The sequence below is a fragment of the Bombyx mori genome, chromosome 5 (assembly GCF_030269925.1).
Source record: "Bombyx mori chromosome 5, ASM3026992v2".
Taxonomy (NCBI): domain Eukaryota; kingdom Metazoa; phylum Arthropoda; class Insecta; order Lepidoptera; family Bombycidae; genus Bombyx; species Bombyx mori.
Genome location: NC_085111.1, coordinates 7,297,659 through 7,325,087, shown reverse-complemented (window position 1 = coordinate 7,325,087; position 27,429 = coordinate 7,297,659). Strand labels below are relative to the sequence as shown.

The 27,429-nt window shown below is 42.4% G+C and overlaps 1 protein-coding gene across 9 annotated transcripts in view; it reads left to right on the top strand.

Annotated features, from left to right (window-relative positions):
* The window catches only part of Lpr (lipophorin receptor), a 222,616-nt gene that overhangs the window by 16,235 nt on the left and 178,952 nt on the right, over positions 1-27,429 (top strand). For 5 of the 9 annotated variants that reach the window (XM_062668429.1, NM_001111339.1, NM_001111338.1 and 2 more), the window contains 1 exon segment: positions 5,553-5,675. In XM_062668429.1, coding sequence (XP_062524413.1) covers positions 5,553-5,675 — 123 coding nt within the window. 9 annotated transcript variants of the gene reach the window in all.

The window sequence follows — 27,429 nt, the reverse complement described above, 5'->3', positions numbered from 1 at the left end:
AAGCCCTGGCCCTCTAAGTGTTTCGGGTCCCCCTCACATGTCGGTCTGGGGACCGGCGAAGGGGGCCTAAGAAGACGACGTGCAAGCTGCTCTGCACGCGTTTTACGCACGAGCATCCGGGTGATGGAAGGCCGGCTATCCTCGACTCACGCTGGTTCTGGTCCAGCGGGGTATTCCGTAGGATAGCTCACTCTAACCGGCGCCATCTAGGCGGGCTTCGGATAGCCTGCCGACCGAGAGGGCTGGTGGTCGTGGCGCCGACGACCGCCGGTCCGGCGTCCCGAGGGGGAGGGTGATGGGAGAGATGTGCTCCGCACTAAACGCTTCACTTTCCCCCCTCTGCCTCTTCATGAGTTCTGTCTCATGCGAGGTTTGGACGTTGGTTGTTGAGCGACAGGAGGTTTTAGTCAGTTCGACTCTGACATGCCCCGCCCTCCATCCCCAGTGGAGGGCGGAAGTCCGGCGATTTCCTCCTGACAAAAAAAAAAAAAAAAAGTGACTGACACAATGATTTTTATTTTACTAACATTAACAAAAAGTACGTCTTAGTGGGGATCACCAGTTACCTGTTGACAAAGAAGTTAACTCAAGGTGTAGTTTTGGAATGAAGTAGGAAGCGATCTGTCGTTGCCGGCCGTAGTACGGAGGATGGTCGGCAGCGCAGAGTCGTGGGACGCGGTGATGTCCTTCTACGACGACGTGATGTCGCAGAAGGAAACTGCGGAACGGGAGAGGGAGATCTCGACTCCCTTCCCCGGCCGCAGAAGGCACACCGGGCGCAGGAGAAGGGCAGACAACGCCCTTTTCCGCCCCCCATGAATAGGTCCAGGGGCGAGGGACTTGGAAAAGCCCCCGCCCCCTATTTGATGGACCCGAGACGGAGGTGCGTGTGGGTATCGGCGCGTGCCTCTGAGGCGATGCACGGGGTAGCTGAACGCCTCACTACCCCGTGCAGGAGACGAGGTCTGAACAGACCGACCAGCACTGGTGTGGGGCTGCGGAAGAATTGCGATTCCCGCGGCCCCGCGTGTACGTGTGTGGAAACACCGGGGTGGTTTTAGCCGGTAGGAGTCCGTCATGCCCCTCCGCCTATCCCCAGGCGGAGGTAGTACATGAAGATTTCCCTCCGAAAAAAAAAAGATGTAGTTTTGGCAGCGCCGTTCGAGGAGGATACACAAATACATGAGATTTTTTTGTATGCCTCACAATAATTAAATGAAAAGAGACTATTGAATATACAAGGCTACATAATAGTTTAAGAAGTGATAATGGGTTCGAAACACTGCGCACTTAAATGAAATTATGTTTTAATTTCTACGCTACGAAACTGTGTTTCGGTCCAGTTATGTTCCAAGAGAGACCAAAGTTTGTTACGTTCATTAAGATTACGAGACTAATTCCACACGATGCAGTTCTGAGAGATAGCTGCGGTTGTGTAATGTTGGTACAATGTACTGTTTGAATGGTTTGCTTTCAATATGAGTTATAAACGCTAATTAGGTGTCGGGCAAAGTTTTTAGCACAATCAGCAAATACAAGATTAGTGCTGCTTTCATAGTTTTTCTTCTTGGTACAGTTAAGCATGAATGATCAGACTGGTTAACAGACTTTTTTAATATTTAATTTTTATTTATTTATTGCTTAGATGGGTGGACGAGCTCACAGCCCACCTGGTGTTAAGTGTTTACTGGAGCCCATAGACCTCTACAACGTAAATGCGCCACCCACCTTGAGATATAAGTTTTAAGGTCTCAGTATAGTTACAACGGCTGCCTACCCTTCAATCCGAAACGCATTACTGCTTCACGGCAGAAATAGACAGGGCGGTGGTACCTACCCGTGTGAACTCACAAGAGTAATTACGCAAATTATAATTTTGCGGGTTTGATTTTTATTACACGGTGTTATTCCTTCACCGTGGAAGTCAATCGTGAACATTTGTTAAGTGCGTATTTCATTAGAAAAATTGGTACCCGCCTGCGGGAGTCGAACACCGGTGCATCGCAAGATACTAATGCACTGGAGGTCTTATCCTGTTGTAAAGCCTTTATTTATTGAAATCTAATTAAGGGTATCCACTTTTCCCCCCTACATATTCCCTTGACATTTATTCACACGATTAGTTTGCGCTAAAAACAGGAAAAACCTATAGTCTTCATTAGTCCCGTTCATCGGTCACCTTTTTGAGGGCCTATGGTTGGGCCTATGGTTATCCTGAGTACTTTTTGGACCATCCCACCGTTCTATAATCAAGGTATTTTTCGATTGCTAATTCTCGTGAACCTCCTCATTTCTGAATCGATCTTGCAGGAAAATTCCAAACCATACTCTTAGTGTATATTTGTAGGTGCTATAAAACGAATTTCCTTGTTTTTGGAATATAATACTATCATTATAGTAAATGTTAACACCGCGGATGTTGCACACAATGTAAGCAAAATATGTAAAGGTAATAAAACAAAACATTTTTTTTTTTTTCTAAAAAAAAGCAGCCTATGACTTATATGCACAGCAAAAGATAGCCTGTATTGTGAATTGCTTATGGTAACGCTGAATGGTGTAGATGGGCTCTGACGGGTCAGAACTAGAACGGTACCTATTGCTACTAAGTACGGTCCGTCGGTCTACCGACCTATATCAACCGCTCGGTGGAAGATCTTCTTTTGCCCACGGAGTTTCTCGCCGGATCTTCTCAGTGGGTCGCGTTTCCGATCCGGTGGTAGATTCTGGTTAGCACTGCCACTGCTAGGGCCAGTGTTAGCAACACTCCCGGTTTGAGCCCCGTGAGCTGACCTACACGTCAAGGAGAAGCTGAAATAGGTTCTCAAGGCTATCAGCATAGGTAGGGAAACAAGTACTAACTCGAGTACGAGTAAACTGCTCTGTATACGTCAGCTATAGCCGACAGAGACCTGGTGGTCTTTGGGCCCAACGCCGTAGCGTCCTGTGGGTGTAAGTTGGCAATGAGAAATGTGCTCCGAGTGAAACTATTTAAATTATAATAATATGGGGTTTTAGTCAGATTAACCGCGTCATGGCCCGCTTATCGCCCACAACACGTGAGCAATAGGAAGTTTGGTGATTTCCTCCTCACCCAAAAAATAAGTCAATGTTATGGCTTCACCTGAATAATTTATAAAAGCAAACATGTATCTAAAGGGCAATGTTATTGAAAGCCAAAATAAACATGAAACAACTTTTAATCGTATTCAAAAGTAATTGTTGTGTCTCAGGTGTTTATTTTCTAATGCTTTACAAAACATGTAACTTGCTCGCGAAAATTAATAAAGTATTACCAAAAAGCAATTAGAAACACACATACACTACACACACTTTTTTTGTTTTTCTTTGGCTGAACCACTTACGTGTGTATAGCTTTTCTAGGAAATTCCGAGTCAAACTTGATCAACTAGTAGACGTTATGTAGCAATGTGATAATGTTTTTAATGCGTTTAAATATAACAACGAACTCATTATATGAATTCAGAATGCTTATACTCGTAGATATTACAAAATGTCGCATCAATCCTACTAAGATATAAGATCTAAGTTTCAACATAGAAAAAAGTTTAAGTCTGTCAGTGCAAGTGCTGGTCAGTATCTACGGCGAATGGCACAAAAATTCCATCCCAAGCTCTTGCAGCTTAGAGACCGTCTGTTGTGCTGAAGCAGCTGGGATGAGCGATTAACTAGGACTGGTCGGAGATTCACCACCGTCTCGCAACGTTGCGGCCAGTTCCTCATAGTACACTTAGACAGTAATGGTGCTGAAAACTGGTAGGACCCTGTGGTGAATTATACCACCGTTAGACCACCAAGCAGTGACCATGACTTCTTTAAGGTTTGTACGGGCCAGCGCGCACATCATATAGCATACCGATGCATTTTACATCAAAGTCATTCATTTTTCGAGTCAGTTCGTGTACCGCCATCAGCAAGGCGTCGCGTACTCGCATAATGCCATTTTTATCATATAAATAATCATAATCAGTGTAATCATACTCGTATCAATAAACAATTAATCAGTATTGGAGTTGTTATCATTATCACAGCGGAGGGTTGTGTGGACAAACCCGTACAAGGTTAGTTCTAGGGTCAAACCAACATGATGACTGCTTACGATTATCAAAAAGAATCCATTATTCATCGCAAGTGACAGTGCGGTTCAGAATCCTTTCGCTTGTGTGTCTGTTGAGCAATACAAGGCACACCAATGCGCATTGCTAACAGGAAGGAACTCTTATTCCATAATTACTAGTTTTTTTAATCGTGTTCATTAAAAAGGGTAAAATATAGTGAATACAAAACAATAATTAATAAACCAATAATTTAATTCGAAAATAGGATTACATTTTTTATTTCAATAAAATTCATTTAAATTTAGTATTTTGTTATAAATTACATTTCAAATGGCCAGTATTGTAAAGCGGCACCTTCATAGGTTTCTTCATAGCTTCATAGGTAGGTAAACATATTATTACTGAAGTTCTTTTTAGAAATTGTTTTTAAATCGAAAAACAACGATTAAAATCATTGACATAAATTTTATTTACGGCGACATCCGATAGCCCGTAGCATACAATTGGGACGGTCTTCTCGAAAATATTGCAGCATAAATCAAGGACGAACAGAGCAGCTCTGGCTATTGTATCGACCAGTCCAATTCCTTTCTGTCCATTACATAATGGACTTACAAAGACTGCTTAGGATCATGGAAATGTATGTCCGATCGCGTTCTCGACGTTACAGCCTCGTTTGAGTTATAAGCGAAGTTTTGATAGCCTATTTCCTTCTATTATGTTTTTTTATTATCAGTATGTACATTGGGCGTGTTCTGCTTTTAGGCTTCTGAATAGAAAGATTAATGTCTTAATTTTGCCTTTTTTTATTGTCGTCTTGAGAATTGATTCGGGTAAAGTGCAAACGATAATGCTATTTATCATTGTATTGATGGGTGTGCCAACTCACAGCCCACCTGATGTTAAGTGGTTACTGGAGCCCATAGACATCTACAACGTAAATGTCGCCACCCACATTGAGATATTAGTTCTAAGGTCTCAGTATAGTTACAACGGCTGCCCCACCCTACATACAAACCGAAACGCATTACTGCTTCACGCCCAAAATAGGCAGGGTGGTGTGGACCCGTGTGGACTCACAAGAGGTCCTACCACCAGTAATTACGCAAATTATAATTTTGCGAGTTCGATTTTTATTACACGGTGTTATTCCTTCACCGTGGCAATCAATCGTGAACGTTTGTTAAGTACGTATTTCATTAGAAAAATTGGTACCCGGCATCTCGTCTGGTCGTCTTGACCCCTTGTGGGGGGGGGGCACTGGTCGGGCCTCGGGAAAATTCCCTTTACGCGGACTGGCCATCATACCAACCACTCATATTTATTTATGCTACATACATAAGCGCTTGCTTATTTATATAAACAAAATTGAATCAATTTTACTGATCAACGCTTAAAACTGTCAATGCGATAAATTCATTCATTAAAGTGTTTAATTTCCTCATATTGTAATGATTGCAATGTTTGCTTCAGATGGCGCATGTCCAATGAAGCAATTCCAGTGCGCGAACGGGAAATGCATACCGATGACTTGGGTGTGCGAGGGAGACGACGACTGCGGCGATAACTCTGATGAAAGCATAGAGGAATGTAAAGGTATGTAGGTGTTCTCATTTTAACTCCCGTATTTGAGGATCTCTAATATGTCTTGTTTACAGTACCCGATCCCAATTCGCTGTTACTATCAAGAAACATGATACATTTGCAGATACATTTGTTGCAAATTCTCATCACTCGTCATGTCGGCAGTTATATGAGAAGTGTCAATCGCAATAACTAATTATACAATTTAAAAGAATAAATGATGAGCAAAAGCATGAAAATCAGATAAACAAAGATAATTTTTAACATAATCATCATTGGTAGTCGTCTAATGCTGGACATAAGTATCTCCCAATTTACATAATTGAGCCCGGTGTTCGGCTCTCTTCATTCATTTATTGGCAGTCAACCTTCGAAAGTCATCGCTCCATCTAGTTGGGGTACGTTACGTTTACCAAAGCGTGGTTTTTATTTTTTATTTGTTAAGTCAGTACAGGATCATCTACGTAGCACTATGACTAACGCAAAATATTATATCAAATCAAAGATCAAACTACATACAGTCATTTCTTGATACTATTCGCGCGCCATATTGTTTACAGCTAACCGTGAGAATACACACACATACACGAATTCTTTTGATTAGGTACATATATACAAACATTGGACTGGCGGCAGTCCTTATAAGCGGTCAGTATTCGAAAGTCGATCATGCCAGCTCAAGGTTCAGATTTGGTATATTATTATATTCACAAGAGAAGAGAAGAAGGCTCCGAAGTATTTTACCTGTTTTATTTATATATAAATTTTGTTTTGTTTTGCTGTCGTCGTATTATTGAGATTGTTGACAAAACATTATATTCATAAGTAATCAAGGTCAAATCAATTTAACTCTCAGTTATAAATCACAGTTGGCGCGCCTCCTGCTACCTTTATTGAACATAATACGTTTTCAGTGTAAGTTGATAAACAATTCATAGAATTTCGATTTTCAATTTTCAAAAGTTGCTTCTTGACTAAATATTTAATGAAGGGCAATAAATATTTGATACACAGAGTCTCTACAGAATATCCAGTTAGGTGAATCCGCTATTAAGATTCTCTAAACAAATTGTCCCAATATTCAAAGATCATTAGCGTTAAAATATGAAAAATACGGTTGAACGAAAAATATGTTTAGAATATTATCTATAACATATTTATAATATTCTCTAATTAAACAAGAGTATACTGGTAACAACGTATTCTACAAGCCAGCAAAAGGTACAGAACCAAAAAGTGACACATGTGTCTCAAGTTGTTGCTTAAAGAAGCAACTTTGAGCTAATTAATCCCGACACTTCATCATCATCATCATCATCATCATCAGCCTGCGGCAGTCCACTGCTGGACATAGGCCTCCCCCAAAGCTCTCCACTGAACCCGATCTTCGGTTCTACGCATCCAGTTACTGCCAGCTGCCCTGCGCAGGTCGTCGCTCCATCTAGCAGGAGGGCGTCCTACACTACGTTTGCCGGTTCTTTGTCTCCACTCCAGAACACGTCTACCCCAACGGTTATCGGTTCTGCGACATATGTGACCAGCCCACTGCCACTTCAGCTTACTAACTCTGCGAGCTATATCGATCACTTTGGTCTTTGTTTATTATTATTTTTAGCGATAGGTATATTTTCACTAGTATAAGTGAAAATATACCTATCGCTACTATTGTATCAAACTAAAATACGATAGTTAAATATATTAATAAAGTTCGAGGATTCTGAATAATAAGTGTACACGAGACGCAGATCAAAGACCTTTCGCGTCTACCACTAAGTAATATGAGACTGCCAAGTTTAATTACTAGGCGACAAAGATTCTCTCTCCGTACACACATAGTTATCGTAAAATACGGTATTGCAAATTATTCTGTGTGTGGTAAAGTATACACAAAGAGATTCCTCTTTACATAACAAAGGAGTCTTGTCAGCAAAAGATTACTGAAGTGAATGGTCTTTGTTATTAACAGAATTCCAATTGAAGACAAAATCGATAATCCAAATTTAGTAAAGAGGGTAGTTATTATATATAAAATAAACAATCAATTGTCAAACTTTTATGAACTTTTGTAGTTTAACGTCGGAAAGGCAAAAATTCATTAAGAAATTTCGTTGGTATAGAAGAGAAAAGAAATCGTTCGATTTATTAGAATCTACATTAAAAAAATGTTTTGTAGATTTGAAGTTTCTTTGTTGTTATACAAGATTGCGTTTGTTTGTGTTTTGTTTGTACGACTGAGTTGTTAAACTATGTGGTTGTTGTTGGCACTTCGGGGAGGTTTTATGGCGTAGTATGTTGACGAGTAAGGGTATGCGATTTGTCTCAACCGTACATATGTATGTAAGTATACATATAATTTAACGCTAGCGCTGTTTATAACAAAGTCTATTATTTGGAAACTTTACCAAGGATTTTTATTTTTTTATTTTCTACCTATTCTGATAGCCTTGAGAGGCTATTTCAGTTTCTACTTGACGTGTAGGTGAGCTCACGGGGCTCAAACCAGGAGTGTTGCTAACACTGGCCCTAGCAAGAGCAGTGCTACGCAGAATCTACCACCGGATCGGAAACGCGACCCACTGAGAAGATCCGGCGAGAAACTCACTGGGCTGTGTCTATGGGTTAATTTACTCGTCGTGCCCTCCGTGGCAAGCGACGGGTTCGGCGAGAACGGTGATCGGCCAAGAAATTACAGACCTAAGTTATATTTATATTAATTCGTCAGAAAAAAAATCGCTTTACATCACGGCCCACCTCGCATTAAATGGTGGGCACAGACACCAAAATATGAATGACGTCATTCGCCCTGAGACATGAATCGATCGAATGCTCAATCAACGGCTGTCCTACCGCTTGAATCGGAATGCATGACGCTTCGCAGTGGCAATAGGCAGCTTAACGGCCTGGCCACGGGGATCGGCGGTGCGAACAGCGAAGCGGTGGGCGAGGCGACCATTCGCGCAGCACCGTTTGCAGGCCACGGGTACTCACGTTCGCCGCCGCGACTAGTAAGGAAGTCCGACAGCGAAATGTCTATATCGAAATTATCTCGATATTGCTTACAAATTAATAGTTTTTTGGTTCAGGACCTATTATTTGGAAAAGATTGTGAAGTACATGATTTGAATAAGAATCGGAGTATACCTATAGATGGAGAATTCCACAAGAAGTACGAGAAATACTTTGGGTGGCTAGACTTCCAAATAGCTGGTCTAGCTAGTATTTCAGCTATTTTATTTTTTTATTGCTTAGATGGGTGGACGAGCTCACAGCCCACCTTGTGTTAAGTGGTTACTGGAGCCCATAGACATCCACAACGTAAATGCGCCACCCACCTTGAGATATAAGTTCTAAGGTCTCAAGTATAGTTATAATGGCTGCCTCACCCTTCAAACCGAAACGCATTACTACTTCACGGCAGAAATAGGCAGGGTGGTAGTACCCACCCGTGTAGACTCACAAGAGGTCCTACCACCAGTAATTACGCAAATTATTATTTTGAAGATTTCATTTTTATCACACGATGTTATTCCTTCACCGTGGAAATCAATCGTGAACGTTGAGTGTTGTTGAGTACGTATTTCATTACAAAAATTGGTACCCGCCTGATATTCGAACACCGGTGCATCGCTCAACACGATTGCACCGGACGTCCGTTAGGCCACGACGACTTTAAAAATATAAAATAAAAAATAAATAAAAAATATAAAAATTTCGGCGTTAATTTTTCGCGGCGAAAACAACTAAACTCATTTAATCACTGCACTATTCGCCGCGACTACCGCTCGACTCCGTGGCTCGCGCCGTCCGTATTCATGCATTTGTTTTGCTCGCCCGCCGCATCGCGCGATTCGCTCGGTACATTTCGCCGGTCGCTTCGCCGGTCGCCGGTGCGCGTGGCTTGTTAGGTACATTTCTATGCGCTTGTTTTAGTCGCTAGACGCTTCGCCGTTCGCACCGCGCGAATATTCGCATCGGCGAATGTCCCGTGGCCAGGCTGTAAGTTTCCATTCGTGCGGATACATAATATAAATACTATAAAATAACAGATTTATAAATTTTACTGGGCAAACTACACGATTTTATTCGTTGACCACGTGGACCACGACCAAATCATTTTCAATTCGTTAATTATTTTTTTATGCAGACTTACCACGGGGTTGGCATTATTGACATGTCAATTGTATTTAATATCGAGATACTTACATACTCGTCCAATAGTACTTTAGATATCGCGATAGACAACCGTTATATTCGCTATTCATTGAAGATTTGCTTCAGATGGCGCATGTCCAATGAAGCAATTCCAGTGCGCGAACGGGAAATGCATACCGATGACTTGGGTGTGCGAGGGAGACGACGACTGCGGCGATAACTCTGATGAAAGCATAGAGGAATGTAAAGGTATGTAGGTGTTCTCATTTTAACTCCCGTATTTGAGGATCTCTAATATGTCTTGTTTACAGTACCCGATCCCAATTCGCTGTTACTATCAAGAAACATGATACATTTGCAGATACATTTGTTGCAAATTCTCATCACTCGTCATGTCGGCAGTTATATGAGAAGTGTCAATCGCAATAACTAATTATACAATTTAAAAGAATAAATGATGAGCAAAAGCATGAAAATCAGATAAACAAAGATAATTTTTAACATAATCATCATTGGTAGTCGTCTAATGCTGGACATAAGTATCTCCCAATTTACATAATTGAGCCCGGTGTTCGGCTCTCTTCATTCATTTATTGGCAGTCAACCTTCGAAAGTCATCGCTCCATCTAGTTGGGGTACGTTACGTTTACCAAAGCGTGGTTTTTATTTTTTATTTGTTAAGTCAGTACAGGATCATCTACGTAGCACTATGACTAACGCAAAATATTATATCAAATCAAAGATCAAACTACATACAGTCATTTCTTGATACTATTCGCGCGCCATATTGTTTACAGCTAACCGTGAGAATACACACACATACACGAATTCTTTTGATTAGGTACATATATACAAACATTGGACTGGCGGCAGTCCTTATAAGCGGTCAGTATTCGAAAGTCGATCATGCCAGCTCAAGGTTCAGATTTGGTATATTATTATATTCACAAGAGAAGAGAAGAAGGCTCCGAAGTATTTTACCTGTTTTATTTATATATAAATTTTGTTTTGTTTTGCTGTCGTCGTATTATTGAGATTGTTGACAAAACATTATATTCATAAGTAATCAAGGTCAAATCAATTTAACTCTCAGTTATAAATCACAGTTGGCGCGCCTCCTGCTACCTTTATTGAACATAATACGTTTTCAGTGTAAGTTGATAAACAATTCATAGAATTTCGATTTTCAATTTTCAAAAGTTGCTTCTTGACTAAATATTTAATGAAGGGCAATAAATATTTGATACACAGAGTCTCTACAGAATATCCAGTTAGGTGAATCCGCTATTAAGATTCTCTAAACAAATTGTCCCAATATTCAAAGATCATTAGCGTTAAAATATGAAAAATACGGTTGAACGAAAAATATGTTTAGAATATTATCTATAACATATTTATAATATTCTCTAATTAAACAAGAGTATACTGGTAACAACGTATTCTACAAGCCAGCAAAAGGTACAGAACCAAAAAGTGACACATGTGTCTCAAGTTGTTGCTTAAAGAAGCAACTTTGAGCTAATTAATCCCGACACTTCATCATCATCATCATCATCATCATCAGCCTGCGGCAGTCCACTGCTGGACATAGGCCTCCCCCAAAGCTCTCCACTGAACCCGATCTTCGGTTCTACGCATCCAGTTACTGCCAGCTGCCCTGCGCAGGTCGTCGCTCCATCTAGCAGGAGGGCGTCCTACACTACGTTTGCCGGTTCTTTGTCTCCACTCCAGAACACGTCTACCCCAACGGTTATCGGTTCTGCGACATATGTGACCAGCCCACTGCCACTTCAGCTTACTAACTCTGCGAGCTATATCGATCACTTTGGTCTTTGTTTATTATTATTTTTAGCGATAGGTATATTTTCACTAGTATAAGTGAAAATATACCTATCGCTACTATTGTATCAAACTAAAATACGATAGTTAAATATATTAATAAAGTTCGAGGATTCTGAATAATAAGTGTACACGAGACGCAGATCAAAGACCTTTCGCGTCTACCACTAAGTAATATGAGACTGCCAAGTTTAATTACTAGGCGACAAAGATTCTCTCTCCGTACACACATAGTTATCGTAAAATACGGTATTGCAAATTATTCTGTGTGTGGTAAAGTATACACAAAGAGATTCCTCTTTACATAACAAAGGAGTCTTGTCAGCAAAAGATTACTGAAGTGAATGGTCTTTGTTATTAACAGAATTCCAATTGAAGACAAAATCGATAATCCAAATTTAGTAAAGAGGGTAGTTATTATATATAAAATAAACAATCAATTGTCAAACTTTTATGAACTTTTGTAGTTTAACGTCGGAAAGGCAAAAATTCATTAAGAAATTTCGTTGGTATAGAAGAGAAAAGAAATCGTTCGATTTATTAGAATCTACATTAAAAAAATGTTTTGTAGATTTGAAGTTTCTTTGTTGTTATACAAGATTGCGTTTGTTTGTGTTTTGTTTGTACGACTGAGTTGTTAAACTATGTGGTTGTTGTTGGCACTTCGGGGAGGTTTTATGGCGTAGTATGTTGACGAGTAAGGGTATGCGATTTGTCTCAACCGTACATATGTATGTAAGTATACATATAATTTAACGCTAGCGCTGTTTATAACAAAGTCTATTATTTGGAAACTTTACCAAGGATTTTTATTTTTTTATTTTCTACCTATTCTGATAGCCTTGAGAGGCTATTTCAGTTTCTACTTGACGTGTAGGTGAGCTCACGGGGCTCAAACCAGGAGTGTTGCTAACACTGGCCCTAGCAAGAGCAGTGCTACGCAGAATCTACCACCGGATCGGAAACGCGACCCACTGAGAAGATCCGGCGAGAAACTCACTGGGCTGTGTCTATGGGTTAATTTACTCGTCGTGCCCTCCGTGGCAAGCGACGGGTTCGGCGAGAACGGTGATCGGCCAAGAAATTACAGACCTAAGTTATATTTATATTAATTCGTCAGAAAAAAAATCGCTTTACATCACGGCCCACCTCGCATTAAATGGTGGGCACAGACACCAAAATATGAATGACGTCATTCGCCCTGAGACATGAATCGATCGAATGCTCAATCAACGGCTGTCCTACCGCTTGAATCGGAATGCATGACGCTTCGCAGTGGCAATAGGCAGCTTAACGGCCTGGCCACGGGGATCGGCGGTGCGAACAGCGAAGCGGTGGGCGAGGCGACCATTCGCGCAGCACCGTTTGCAGGCCACGGGTACTCACGTTCGCCGCCGCGACTAGTAAGGAAGTCCGACAGCGAAATGTCTATATCGAAATTATCTCGATATTGCTTACAAATTAATAGTTTTTTGGTTCAGGACCTATTATTTGGAAAAGATTGTGAAGTACATGATTTGAATAAGAATCGGAGTATACCTATAGATGGAGAATTCCACAAGAAGTACGAGAAATACTTTGGGTGGCTAGACTTCCAAATAGCTGGTCTAGCTAGTATTTCAGCTATTTTATTTTTTTATTGCTTAGATGGGTGGACGAGCTCACAGCCCACCTTGTGTTAAGTGGTTACTGGAGCCCATAGACATCCACAACGTAAATGCGCCACCCACCTTGAGATATAAGTTCTAAGGTCTCAAGTATAGTTATAATGGCTGCCTCACCCTTCAAACCGAAACGCATTACTACTTCACGGCAGAAATAGGCAGGGTGGTAGTACCCACCCGTGTAGACTCACAAGAGGTCCTACCACCAGTAATTACGCAAATTATTATTTTGAAGATTTCATTTTTATCACACGATGTTATTCCTTCACCGTGGAAATCAATCGTGAACGTTGAGTGTTGTTGAGTACGTATTTCATTACAAAAATTGGTACCCGCCTGATATTCGAACACCGGTGCATCGCTCAACACGATTGCACCGGACGTCCGTTAGGCCACGACGACTTTAAAAATATAAAATAAAAAATAAATAAAAAATATAAAAATTTCGGCGTTAATTTTTCGCGGCGAAAACAACTAAACTCATTTAATCACTGCACTATTCGCCGCGACTACCGCTCGACTCCGTGGCTCGCGCCGTCCGTATTCATGCATTTGTTTTGCTCGCCCGCCGCATCGCGCGATTCGCTCGGTACATTTCGCCGGTCGCTTCGCCGGTCGCCGGTGCGCGTGGCTTGTTAGGTACATTTCTATGCGCTTGTTTTAGTCGCTAGACGCTTCGCCGTTCGCACCGCGCGAATATTCGCATCGGCGAATGTCCCGTGGCCAGGCTGTAAGTTTCCATTCGTGCGGATACATAATATAAATACTATAAAATAACAGATTTATAAATTTTACTGGGCAAACTACACGATTTTATTCGTTGACCACGTGGACCACGACCAAATCATTTTCAATTCGTTAATTATTTTTTTATGCAGACTTACCACGGGGTTGGCATTATTGACATGTCAATTGTATTTAATATCGAGATACTTACATACTCGTCCAATAGTACTTTAGATATCGCGATAGACAACCGTTATATTCGCTATTCATTGAAGATTTATAAAAGGCCAAGAAAAAAATTGCGGTGTGCACGGTCTATTAGACGGAACTAAATTACTACCAGACCCATTGAACGATCAAAGATTTGGTCAAAATAATAAATGCGAAATACGCTCACGATGTGTGAAAATATATTATTTACGTATGTAAGCTTATCAATGTCGAATAAGCAATCACATTTGTCTTCATTAGAAGGAAAATGTTTCGATTTTTATCCTATGAAAATAGAGTCATGTTCACAGTATGTGGTTGCTGGTTTGATTGCTATTGGCTTTATTGACGCGAGATGACTGGCGACGACTGAGCGGCGCCTTCGCTATGCTCAGCGCATGCGTCAGAATTTTTAACATACCAGCTTATTAAATTGTCCTATAATAGTAACGAGCATACCATTAAATAGTTTGGTAATACACGTCAGTTTTCAATTTAAAATTTCGTTCGACTGATAGTATTACCTTGAACAGTAACAACGAAAGCGTTGCAGAATATCAGATTTTTTCACTGGTGGTAGCACCTTTTTCTACCTATTTCTATATCTGCCGTGAAGCAGTAATGCGTTTCGGTTTGAAGGGTGGGCCAGTCGCTGTAACTATACTTGAGACCTTAGAACTTATATCTCAAGGTGGGTGGCGCATTTACGTCGTAGATGTCTATGGGCTCCAGTAACCACTTAACACCAGGTGGGCTGTGAGCTCGTCGATTATCATAAAGAATCACGATTCTGTTTTAAATTTAGTGATTTGAACATTTTCCTTTCAATTTATCATGTTGTTAACCATTCGTTGCCAAGTACCAAATTGTAATTTGAAATCTGAACTCGGGTCACACTAAGCAAAACACTTCTACGGTTTCATCGGGAACGGCATGGCATTGAGCGAAAAGTTAAAAGATCCCGCTTAATCCGGTTCCGGGCGCGGTTAAAAGTTTCCGAAACAGATGCTTTCCTCGTCTTTCTGCCTTTCCGTTCATTCTCATTATCTTTATTCGCACACCGTAATTTGTGAAGACTGGAAACCGACGGTCCGAAGGAATCATTGTTCCACCCGTCCTTCTACATAATTGTGCTCGTAACTGCAAATAGGTTTCGTCTTTTTATTTCCTTTTACCTGTGAGCACTTTTGTCTTGCTGTTGTCTAACTTCTATATGAGTCGTCTATTATCAAAGGTGGCAATCTGTGCATTTGAACAAAAAAATGTTATTGATATGTCAATACAGATTGATTTGAATATAATCGTCTCCTTCAAAGAATACGGTTCAAAACCTGCATTAAATAAAGGTTAATACTTAACCTGTTATTTATCTAAGATGTCGTTCAGAAGAGTTTTGTGGCTGCCAATGGAATACAAAGTCAACAATTCGTTTTTCTGATTTACCAATAATTGTCCAAAAGTCACATTGCCGGCTTTGATACTAGTCGACTCATATGTCCTATTTGGGTATGATTCTGAACTGAATAAAGGTAAACAAACCACTATAATATCTGCTACAGCACAGCAATCAACATACATAATGTGAATTATCAAAACAATTTCGAAATAAAGTAAAAAATTAAAACTGCTTATTCAAATTTTTTAACACATTTAGATCTAGTCCATGTTTTAAGTAAAATAAAATATTTTAACTCATCCATCTTAGGTATTCCCCAAAGTAATTTACTAACTTTCCAAACAAATGAAATTACTGCCTTTGGAATAAATTCAGAAGCTGCCTAAGTCACGTTGTCTGGAATAATTTATTTATTATTCGACTTGATTTTCTAGACATCATATAATTTTACTGCAAAGTTTGTCTACCCCAAGGATGTGTTGAGAGTTGTTGATTAAAAAGAATAATAATAATAATAATTTTCCCTGAGCAAATATTAGAGAGATCATGGCATTTACTCTTGTTTCGGAGTATGAATTGTGTCTTGAAAATTATATTTATTGTATTTTGGTTACATTAGTAAACGCATTCATGGCTTACATGTTATTAAATGCTTATCATAATATTCCATAAACATCATGAAGTGAATAGTTCACCACGATACCCACACGAGCCGTAAATCCCATTAGTAAAACTTTATCCAAGTCTTCGGATTGGAACAGACGACTGTTTCATTACAGAGATACAGGCAGGTTATTAAAAAAATTGATTAGGGGAATGGGGAGAATTTGCGAGAAAGGAGGTAATTATAGAAGAAGATATTACTGCTACAGAAAAGGTAAGGAAAAGCTGTAATCAAGGTAGAGGTGTTTGGCCTTCGTATCTGTGTGGTTAACAGCTAGATAGACTTTTCAGTGGAAGATTCTTCCTCTTTAATTTTAATGTTCTTAAATAATTTATGAACAGATCAACATTATTCGATTTAATAGAACGTGGTTTACTGGATTTCAAAAGACATACGTTTCAATGGGCAGTCTGGTCAATATATTTGTATATATAAGTATTTTTGCCTACCTATTCGCTGGTAGCCTAGGGGGCTATTCCTGCTTCCCGCGGACGGTTAGGTGAAATCCCTGGATGGTCCTGAGAGAATTTACTAACACTAGTCCTAAATAGAGCAGTGCTTCGCAGAAACTAACACCGGATCGGAATCGCCACCCACTGAGATGATCCGGCGTGAAACTCAGTCGGCTGTCTCTGTAGGTTAGTTCACTGGTTGAACCCTTAACCGTAATCGACGATTTCGACGAGCACGGTGACCGGTGCTTGAAGAGCCTAAAAGCATCGGGAGGAAAAAAAAAAGCCCGCTGAGTTTGTTTCGCCGGTTCTTCTCAGGACTGTGGCTTTTTTGGAACCGGTGGTAGAGTTACCATTGTTATTTATATTTTGACATTCAACAAGTGTGTTATACTGACATCTAAGTTGAAATAAATGATTTTGAATTTGAATTTGAGTGGATCCAGGGGAACCGACAAGACATGTTTCGGGCGATGGCGGATTTACGTTGCCCAGTCGCCTGGGTCGGATTCGCGTTTATATCAGAAACGAAACGATTGATTGCTGAAGTCCATGGGCGACGGTAACCACTCACCATCAGGTGGGCCGTATGCTCGTCTGCCTACAAAGACAATAAAAAAAAAAAACGTAAAAACGATTTCATTATTGTCTTTTTTTATTAAAATACTAGCTGACCCGGCAGACTTCGTAGTGCATCAATCGATAAATAAAAGACCTAAACTTTTGTATAAAATAAACTTAAAACAAACAAAGGAATCCGTCCGACGGAGGACACATTAAAGTAAAAACAAAATTGTTATTTTTATTGAATTCCGAGCATTTTCATATATATTTACCTTTTAAACCTTCTTTGGACTTCCACAAATCATTTAAGACCAAATTTAGCCAAATCGGTCCAGCCATTCTCGAGTTTTAGCGAGACTAACGAACAGCAATTCATTTTTATATATGTATATAGATTTTTTATTAAAGCTTAGATGGGTGAACGAGCTCACAGCCCACCGGGTGTTAAGTGGTTACTGGAGCCCATAGACATCTACAAAAATGCGCCACCTACCTTGAGATATAAGTTTTAAGGTCTCAGTATAGTTACAACCGCTGCCCCGTCCTTCGAACCGAAACGCATTACCTCTTCACGGCAGAAGATTGCACAAAGTGGGAATGAGTTGCTCGCTCCGGGCATTTCAATATTGTAATAATTGTTATGTTATAATACTCATTATAAAAATAAAAATAAACTAATATTAAAAAAAAAAAGACATGCCCGCTGAGTTTCTTGCCAATTCTTCTCAGGACGGAGGCTAGTTCTTGTGAATTGGCGGTACTTCTTTTGACGTTCAACAAGTATGTACTTTCATTTATGTTGAATAATTTTTTTTTGATTTGATTTGATTTGATTAGAAATAGGCAGGGTGGTCGTACCTACCCGTGTGGAATAGCAAGTTTGTTATAACATAAACAAAATAACATTTACTTGCCTTATAACATGTGTACTTACACACCTGTTAAACATTTGTTTTGTAAAATGAATCGTTTATGAATTCCGCTTGTAAAACAGTAAACACAATTATTTGAATTATGACTTTAATTAAAAACTCGAACGAATGCTGAATAAATATGTCGATAACGACATTCCGATAGAGGCACCCGTCACGCGCGGACGTGCTCATCGACCACTCGATCGCCCGGCCTTTGTTCGCCCGGCTTTTGTTAGCCCGGCCATTGTTCGCGCGGCCTGTGTTCGTGGTACATCTGCCGACTAAGTGCTCTTCCTGGAAGTTTTTATTTGTTTTGTTTCCTTTTGTTATTTCTGTGTTCGTGGTACATCTGCCGACAAACTGTCTTCCTGGAAGTGTTTAATTGTTTTGTTTCTTTTTGTTATTTCCGTTTTGTTGTGATTTTTCTTTGTCCTGCAGTAATCGTGCCGCATCGCCACCTGTGTTCAATAGAACCGCTCAGGTCCGAGAAGTTGGGGCCTCGCCGCAAGGCGAGTGTTTTCTAAGACCCAGGGTAGCCCCACCTGGGCACGTAGACATCATGGACGCTGTATTTGCGGAATTTCTCCGGCTTCGCTACCCAAAGCTCACTTCCGAGTTTCAGGCCTTCAAGGCCGATCACACTGCGAGCCCTCTCGTGGACTCCACCGAGCTCGCTGCTCCTGCGTCGCCTGTACCTGCGTGCAAAGCTTCTGCATCGAGCACCGCAGCCTCCGTCGTGCCTGCCGTTCCCGCGTCGCCTATACTGGCGAGTAAAACTGCTGCGTCGTCCGCCGTGGTCACCGTTCCAGCAGCGCGATCATCCGCGGCCTCCGTCGCGCCGTCCAAAACACCTACTCGTAGGTCACCTGCGCCCGCCTCCTCGTCCTCCGACTCTGACTCGGAGATGGAGGTCGACCTCGCTCCCGCCTCATCGACGGATGGATTCACCCTGGTGCAAAAGGGTAAGAAGCGTGCCGCGGAGTCTCGAGCTCCCGCGGCCGCTAAAATTAGCAAAGCCGCGAACGCGTCGCGCCCCCGCCCTCAGACTCCCGTTGCGCCTCCAGCCCGTGCCACTCCGTCGCCGCGTCCGGTGGCACAAAATAAAGCCCAGACCCCTCCCCCGGTAATCCTTCAAGAGAAGGCAGCTTGGGAACGAGTTTCCCTGGCCCTTAAGGCCAAAAATATCAATTTTACGAATGCCCGTAACCTCGCGAACGGCATTCAAATTAAGGTTCGAACATCCGACGACCATAGGGCCCTCTCTTCTTACCTCCGTAAGGAGCGTATAAGTTTCCACACATATACGCTCCAGGAGGAGCGCGAACTCCGTGCCGTTATACGTGGCATCCCTAAAGAGTTGGATGCCGAGCTCGTCAAGGCCGACCTTCTCGAACAAGGCCTACCGGTTAACTCCGTACACCGCATGCACACAGGCCGCGGAAGGGAGCCATATAATATGGTTCTCGTCGCCCTCCAGCCTACCCCCGAGGGTAAGCAAATATTCAACATCCGAACGGTCTGTAGCCTTTCCGGAATCGCAGTCGAAACCCCACACAAGAAAGGCACACCTAGCCAGTGCCATAACTGCCAATTATACGGGCATTCTTCCCGTAACTGTCACGCGCGCCCCCGATGCGTCAAGTGCTTAGGCGATCACGCCACGGCCCTATGCACTCGCGATCAAAAAACCGCGACAGAACCGCCTAGCTGCGTCCTGTGTCGAACACAGGGTCACCCCGCAAATTACCGCGGATGCCCCCGAGCCCCGAAAATAAATCGCCGCGTCGCCCGCCAAAACCGCCTCCGAGCTTCCGGCCCAGACATCAAAGCCTCGGCACCCTCTGTGTCGCAGGCTAAGCCAGCGTTCGTTCCGGCGCCGGTGCCCAGTGTCTCGGCCTGGGCGAAACCGCTGCCGTACATAAACACGGCTACAACTCCCTCCTCCGCGATTCGTCCCGCCCCCGCGACTCGTCCCTCTCCCGCGACTTGCCCTCCGACCGCGTCCGACAATCTCGCTTTAGCGATCGACTTCTTTCAGTCGATCAACTTTGAGCGTGTTAACGCTTTGGGCGACGCCATTCGCTCTGCCTCCACTGCACAACACTTTATCGCCGTTGTGCAAGAATACGCCGACGTATACGCGTCATTAAATACGTACGTCCTCCCCTCACTCCGCCGGTAATCAATGGCGTATATAAGTAGAATAAAGCCCCTATCCGTAACGATAGGATTTTTTAACGCTTACGGTCTCGCAAATCAGCGTGATCAGGTTTCTGACTTTTTGCGTGACCATCAAATTGATATCTTTTTAGTGCAGGAGACCCTACTTAAGCCTGCGCGCCGTGACCCTAAAATCGCGAACTATAACATGGTCAGGAACGACAGGCTCTCTGCTCGTGGTGGTGGTACCGTCATTTACTATAGAAGAGCCCTGCATTGCGTCCCACTCGATCCTCCCGCGCTCGCTAATATCGAAGCATCAGTGTGCCGAATCTCACTGACGGGACACGCGCCGATCGTTATCGCGTCCGTTTATCTTCCACCGGATAAGATCGTTCTAAGCAGTGATATCGAGGCGCTGCTCGGCATGGGGAGCTCTGTCATTCTGGCGGGCGACCTAAATTGTAAACACATTAGGTGGAACTCACACACCACAACCCCGAATGGCAGGCGGCTTGACGCGTTAGTCGATAATCTCGCCTTCGATATCGTCGCTCCGCTAATCCCGACTCACTACCCGCTAAATATCGCGCATCGCCCGGATATACTCGACATAGCGTTATTAAAAAACGTAACTCTGCGCTTACACTCGATCGAAGTAGTTTCAGAGTTAGATTCAGACCACCGTCCCGTCGTTATGAAGCTCGGTCGCGCTCCCGATTCCGTTCCCGTCACGAGGACTGTGGTGGATTGGCACACGCTGGGCATCAGCCTGGCTGAATCTGATCCACCATCGCTACCGTTTAGCCCGGACTCTACCCCGTCTCCTCAGGATACCGCTGAAGCCATAGACATCTTAACGTCACACATCACCTCGACATTAGATAGGTCATCGAAACAAGTTGTAGCGGAGGACTTCCTTCACCGCTTCAAATTGTCCGACGATATTAGGGAACTCCTTAGAGCTAAGAACGCCTCGATACGCGCCTACGACAGGTATCCTACCGCGGAAAATCGTATTCGAATGCGTGCCCTACAACGCGACGTAAAGTCTCGCATCGCCGAAGTCCGAGATGCCAGATGGTCTGATTTCTTAGAAGGACTCGCGCCCTCCCAAAGGTCTTACTACCGCTTAGCTCGTACTCTCAAATCGGATACGGTAGTAACTATGCCCCCCCTCGTAGGCCCCTCAGGCCGACTCACGGCGTTCGATGATGACGAAAAAGCAGAGCTGCTGGCCGATACATTGCAAACCCAGTGCACGCCCAGCACTCAATCCGTGGACCCTGTGCATGTAGAATTAGTAGACAGTGAGGTAGAACGCAGAGCCTCCTTGCCACCCTCTGATGTGTTACCACCCGTCACCCCGATGGAAGTTAAAGACTTGATCAAAGACCTACGTCCTCGCAAGGCTCCCGGTTCCGACGGTATATCCAACCGCGTTATTAAACTTCTACCCGTCCAACTCATCGTGATGTTGGTATCTATTTTCAATGCCGCTATGGCGAACTGTATCTTTCCCGCGGTGTGGAAAGAAGCGGACGTTATCGGCATACATAAACCCGGTAAACCAAAAAATCATCCGACGAGCTACCGCCCGATTAGCCTCCTCATGTCTCTAGGCAAACTGTATGAGCGTCTGCTCTACAAACGCCTCAGAGACTTCGTCTCATCCAAGGGCATTCTCATCGATGAACAATTCGGATTCCGTACAAATCACTCATGCGTTCAACAGGTGCACCGCCTCACGGAGCACATTCTTGTGGGGCTTAATCGACCAAAACCGTTATACACGGGAGCTCTCTTCTTCGACGTCGCAAAAGCGTTCGACAAAGTCTGGCACAACGGTTTGATTTTCAAACTATTCAACATGGGTGTGCCGGATAGTCTCGTGCTCATCATACGGGACTTCTTGTCGAACCGCTCTTTTCGATATCGAGTCGAGGGAACCCGCTCCTCCCCACGACCTCTCACAGCTGGAGTCCCGCAAGGCTCTGTCCTCTCACCCCTCCTATTTAGCTTATTCGTTAACGATATTCCCCGGTCGCCGCCGACCCATTTAGCTTTATTCGCCGACGACACGACTGTTTACTATTCCAGTAGAAACAAGTCCCTAATCGCGAAGAAGCTTCAGAGCGCAGCCCTAGCCCTAGGACAGTGGTTCCGAAAATGGCGCATAGACATCAACCCAGCGAAAAGTACTGCGGTGCTCTTTCAGAGGGGAAGCCCCACACGGATTTCCTCCCGTATTAGGAGGAGGAATCTCACACCCCCGATTACTCTCTTTAGTCAATCCATACCCTGGGCCAGGAAGGTCAAGTACCTGGGCGTTACCCTGGATGCATCGATGACATTCCGCCCGCATATAAAATCAGTCCGTGACCGTGCCGCGTTTATTCTCGGTAGACTCTACCCCATGATTTGTAAGCGGAGTAAAATGTCCCTTCGGAACAAGGTGACACTTTACAAAACTTGCATAAGGCCCGTCATGACTTACGCGAGTGTGGTGTTCGCTCACGCGGCCCGCACGCACATAGACATCCTTCAATCTCTACAATCCCGCTTTTGCAGGTTAGCCGTCGGGGCTCCGTGGTTCGTGAGGAACGTTGACCTACACGACGACCTGGGCCTCGAATCAATTCGGAAATACATGAAGTCAGCGTCGGAACGATACTTCGATAAGGCTATGCGTCATGATAATCGCCTTATCGTAGCCGCCGCTGACTACTCCCCGAATCCTGATCATGCAGGAGCCAGTCACCGTCGACGCCCTAGACACGTCCTTACGGATCCATCAGATCCAATAACCTTCGCACTAGACGCCTTCAGCTCTAGGAGCAGGCTTAGGGACCTCGGTAACCGTACTCGTCGAACTCGACAAAGAGTTCGCCGTGCAACCTAACCCATGAATCAGCTCGCTGAGTTTCTCGCCGGATCTTCTCAGCGGGTCGCGATTCCGATCCGGTAGTAGATTCATTCGCGAAGCAGCTGCTCTTGAGCTGTTAGGTCTCCTTCGGAGGCGCTCGGGTAGCTGTTAGCAAATCCCACCCCTCCTGGCTGAGCCTTTGCTCGCCCACCTGTCCTGGTGAAACTGGAAAGGCCTCCGGGCCACCAGTAATCCTTCAATCATAAAAAAAAAAAAAAAAAAAAAAAAAAATGTCGATAACGAGCATTTTTATTGGAAATATCAAAAGCGTATTGTTGTATTGAACGATATAATGAATTTACTTTAAATTTTCACTACGTACTGCAGACAAACATAAAATTGACACGTCAAAATATACGTAGTTGAGGATTTCGCGATTGTGTAGTTCCGAATGATGATATTTTCATTGATGACGTAATAACCAAATGAAATTTCGACCTCACTTCTCAAGGAGAATGGCGGCTTTCACGTGATGTCTACGGACTACATTGACCAATTCTTATGAGGTGGCCTGTGCGCGTATGCCTATTAGTAATAAATAAAAGCTTGACCTCTTGTCTCAAGACAGGCGACGGCATTGTGTTATAGTGGCTTTGGGCTCCAATAACCGCTAGCTAGTCGTCACTTATCTAGATTAGAATATTTGGCCACCGGTAGGTACATCCATATCTATAGCGTACCTACTATGACATGTCTTTCTTCAAACGAGGCTTGTGGAGAGTACTTAATGGTAAGCCGCGGCTTGGCTCTGCCCCTGGCATTGCTGAAGTCTATGAGTGACGGTAACCACTCACCATCAGGTGGGCCGTATGCTCGTTTGCCAAAACGGGCAAAAAAAAAATATTACGTAAATTGAAACTTCACTCATAACACAGAGATGATGATGAACGCGACTTAAATAAAAAATAAATCATTGATCTATACTTGAGACCTTAGAACTTATAACTCAAGGTGGGTGGCGCATTAGCGTTGTGGATGTCTATGGGCTCCAGTAACCACTTAACACCAGGTGGGCTGTGAGCTATTCCACCCATCTAAGCAATAAAAAATATAAAGATAAAAATTTAAATTAAGATTACTTACATAGGCGAGCCAGCTCCGGCTGATGTAGAGTGGTTAGGTATATCAGAGTGTAGACATCAACATGTGAATGCCACTACCCACCATACTCTACATTTGGAATCAGAAAGCAATTCGGTGATACCCATCCGTGATAGCTTATATTACGCACTCACACTAGTAATAAATATCTAAAATACTGTTCTATCATTCAAATTGCTACTCATAGAAATAAGCCTAACATACTGTACCCTTTACTAGAAAGTTTAATGAAAACATTTTTTTTTGATAAAACCCTTTTTTTCATACTCGTGTGTGATTTTAATATTCAACACTATGGGTTCATCATAAAAGTTATTTATTATATGTTAGTCAATTTTGCTCATTGGAACGAAAATAAAGTTAGACAAATAACAACGTTTTTGACAATTCAATAATATTATGTTTTGTAATCTATTCAGTTCGATTGAAATTACATAATTATAAGTGCTTTGATTCTCCATTTTTGCTGCTCGTATAAGTTCATGAAATTCATTACTGTTTTCATTTACATCCTCAGTGGCAAGATTTTAAAAAATTTATTTCCCTCCACGGAAATTTGACCAATTATTGTAAGCAGGTTCGCATTTCGCCCGTTTTATCCGCTAAGCAGTTAGTTAGTTAGGCGTCATGATAATTGCCTTATCGTTGCCGCCGCTAACTACTCCCCGAATCCTGATCACGCAGGAGCCAGTCACCGTAGTCGCCCTAGACACGTCCTTACGGATCCATAAGATCCAATAACCCTTGCATTAGACGTCTTCCGCTCTAACACTAGGAGTAGGGACCCCGGTAACCGGACCCGGTACCGTCGAACTCGGCAAAAAACTCGAGGTGCAACCTAACCTAAACATCAGCCCGTTGAGTTTCTCGCCGGATCTTCTCGGCGGGTAGCGATTCTGATCCGGTAGTAGTTTCATTTGCGAAGCAGCTACCATTGAGTTGTTAGATCTCCCTTAAAGGCGCGCGGGTAGCTGTTAGCAAGTTAGGCCCCATCTGGCTGAGCCCTTGCTCGCCCACCTGTCTGTGAAACTGGAAAGGCCTCCGGGCTAACAGTAAACTCTCAATCACAAAAAAAGTTAGTTAGACTGTTAGATGATTCGGCGTGGGACAGTCCTTATGCCATGAAATAGAGACTTTGAATACCGGTCTCTTGTACCCCGGTCTACGGCATTCTGGTTGTGATATCTATCGGCTCTGGTAATCACTCAACATCAAGTGAGTCGTGATTTTGTCCCACCATAATACAGCAATAAAAAAATTGTTCGCCACACATCAGAGAAAATACCACCCATGGCGACACTTATTGATTGAGGTAAACATGTTACAACAGTATGTGGCGCGCCGATTCTGTTGCCAATACTTAGCAATTGTTCACGATTGACTTCCAAAGTGAAGGAAGAACATCGTGTAATAAAAAGCAAAATTATAGTTTGCGTACTTACTGGTACTAGGTCCTCCTGTGAGTCCGCATGGGTAGGTACCAGGTAGGTATGGGTAGGTAGGTAGTTTGAAGGGTGGGGCAGCCGTTGTAATTATACTGAGACCTTAGAACTCCTATCTCAAGGTGAGTGGCGGCATTTACGCTGTAGATGTCTATGGGCTTCAGTAACCACTTAACACCAGGTCGGCTGTGAGCTCGTGCACCCATTCAAGCGATAATAAAAAAAACATTATTAAGTCTTTAATATGTATTAATAGCAAGTATTTAATATATATTTGAATTGATTTGCGGCTTCTTTAAACTTTCAATTTGGCTGATTAATTAGCTTCTGTGCTGGTTTTTGTACTCAAAGACGAAATCGTTTCTTGGAAATCATGAACGTAACAGACGCACGAATACGTCAAATTTACAGACTCCACTGAAACGTAAAAACACTGCTTTGATAAAATTAATTATAGCGGAAATTTGATTGGAAAGTTATTCGCTAAGACTAATATTTTCGAGAAAAAGCTGTATGTTTAAAGAACTCTTAGAGAATTCGTTTAAATAATAATTGGGAACAAATCGCCCACGGTCATCCGGTCCCGATTTAGGATTCCCTGTGTTAGGGGTACCAGAGACTTATACCCCATACACGTTTAAATATCGACGCTCGAAAGGCAAACGTGACTAAGCGATAATGCGTGAACTTTACAGTAGACTAATTTAAAGCCTGAAAAAAATAATATTTTAATGAATCTAGCTGTAGGATTGAAATGATTTTAATAGACCTAGAAATATATTTTTTTTGCGCATCGAATATGGTTATGGCCTATCATTTATGTATTAAGCAATAATAGTCGCTTATTCACGTTTGCCTTTCAAGTGTCGATATATACATTTATAGATAACTAGCCGTACTCACCCGATTCGCTTGGCATTTAAAATTAACATTGTTATTAGGGAGTCCAACACTCATATAAATATTAGCCTATCCATTAAGTACTTGTATCTTCTACATAGATACGAAGTTTCAAGTCAATCGGATGCATGGTTCAGTAGTAAGTCAGATGTGGAAATCGACGACCCTCGGGTCGTGAATTTGAGGTGCACCAGTTAGGGGCGCTAACTATTGAACCACCGAATCAGTCAAATTGGCTTGAATTTGACAAAAGTGTTTTTGATGTTGATCACTAATTACGTGGATCTAAAATTTCAAGGGCATTCACTTAACGACGTTATCTGCCATTGGATCGGAATCGCTATCCGCTGAGATACGACGAGCAAATTGAGCGAGCACATGTCATGTCGAACGTATTCCTAACATCAGCTAGACCATGAGTCTGCGCATATAGTATGTCATTTTAAATTTCTCGAATTTCGAATTAATTGTAAATATTAACATATGAAAAAACAATTTTTTTGCTGTTAAAAGGTTTCTGTAAAAATATTTGTGAATTACAAGCCTATGTAAAAATATTGATGGTAAATAAAGGATAATGTAAATTTACATTTTGAACGAAAAACTCGAAAGTAAATACGAGTTACATAAAAATAAAAGTATAATAAATATGATTA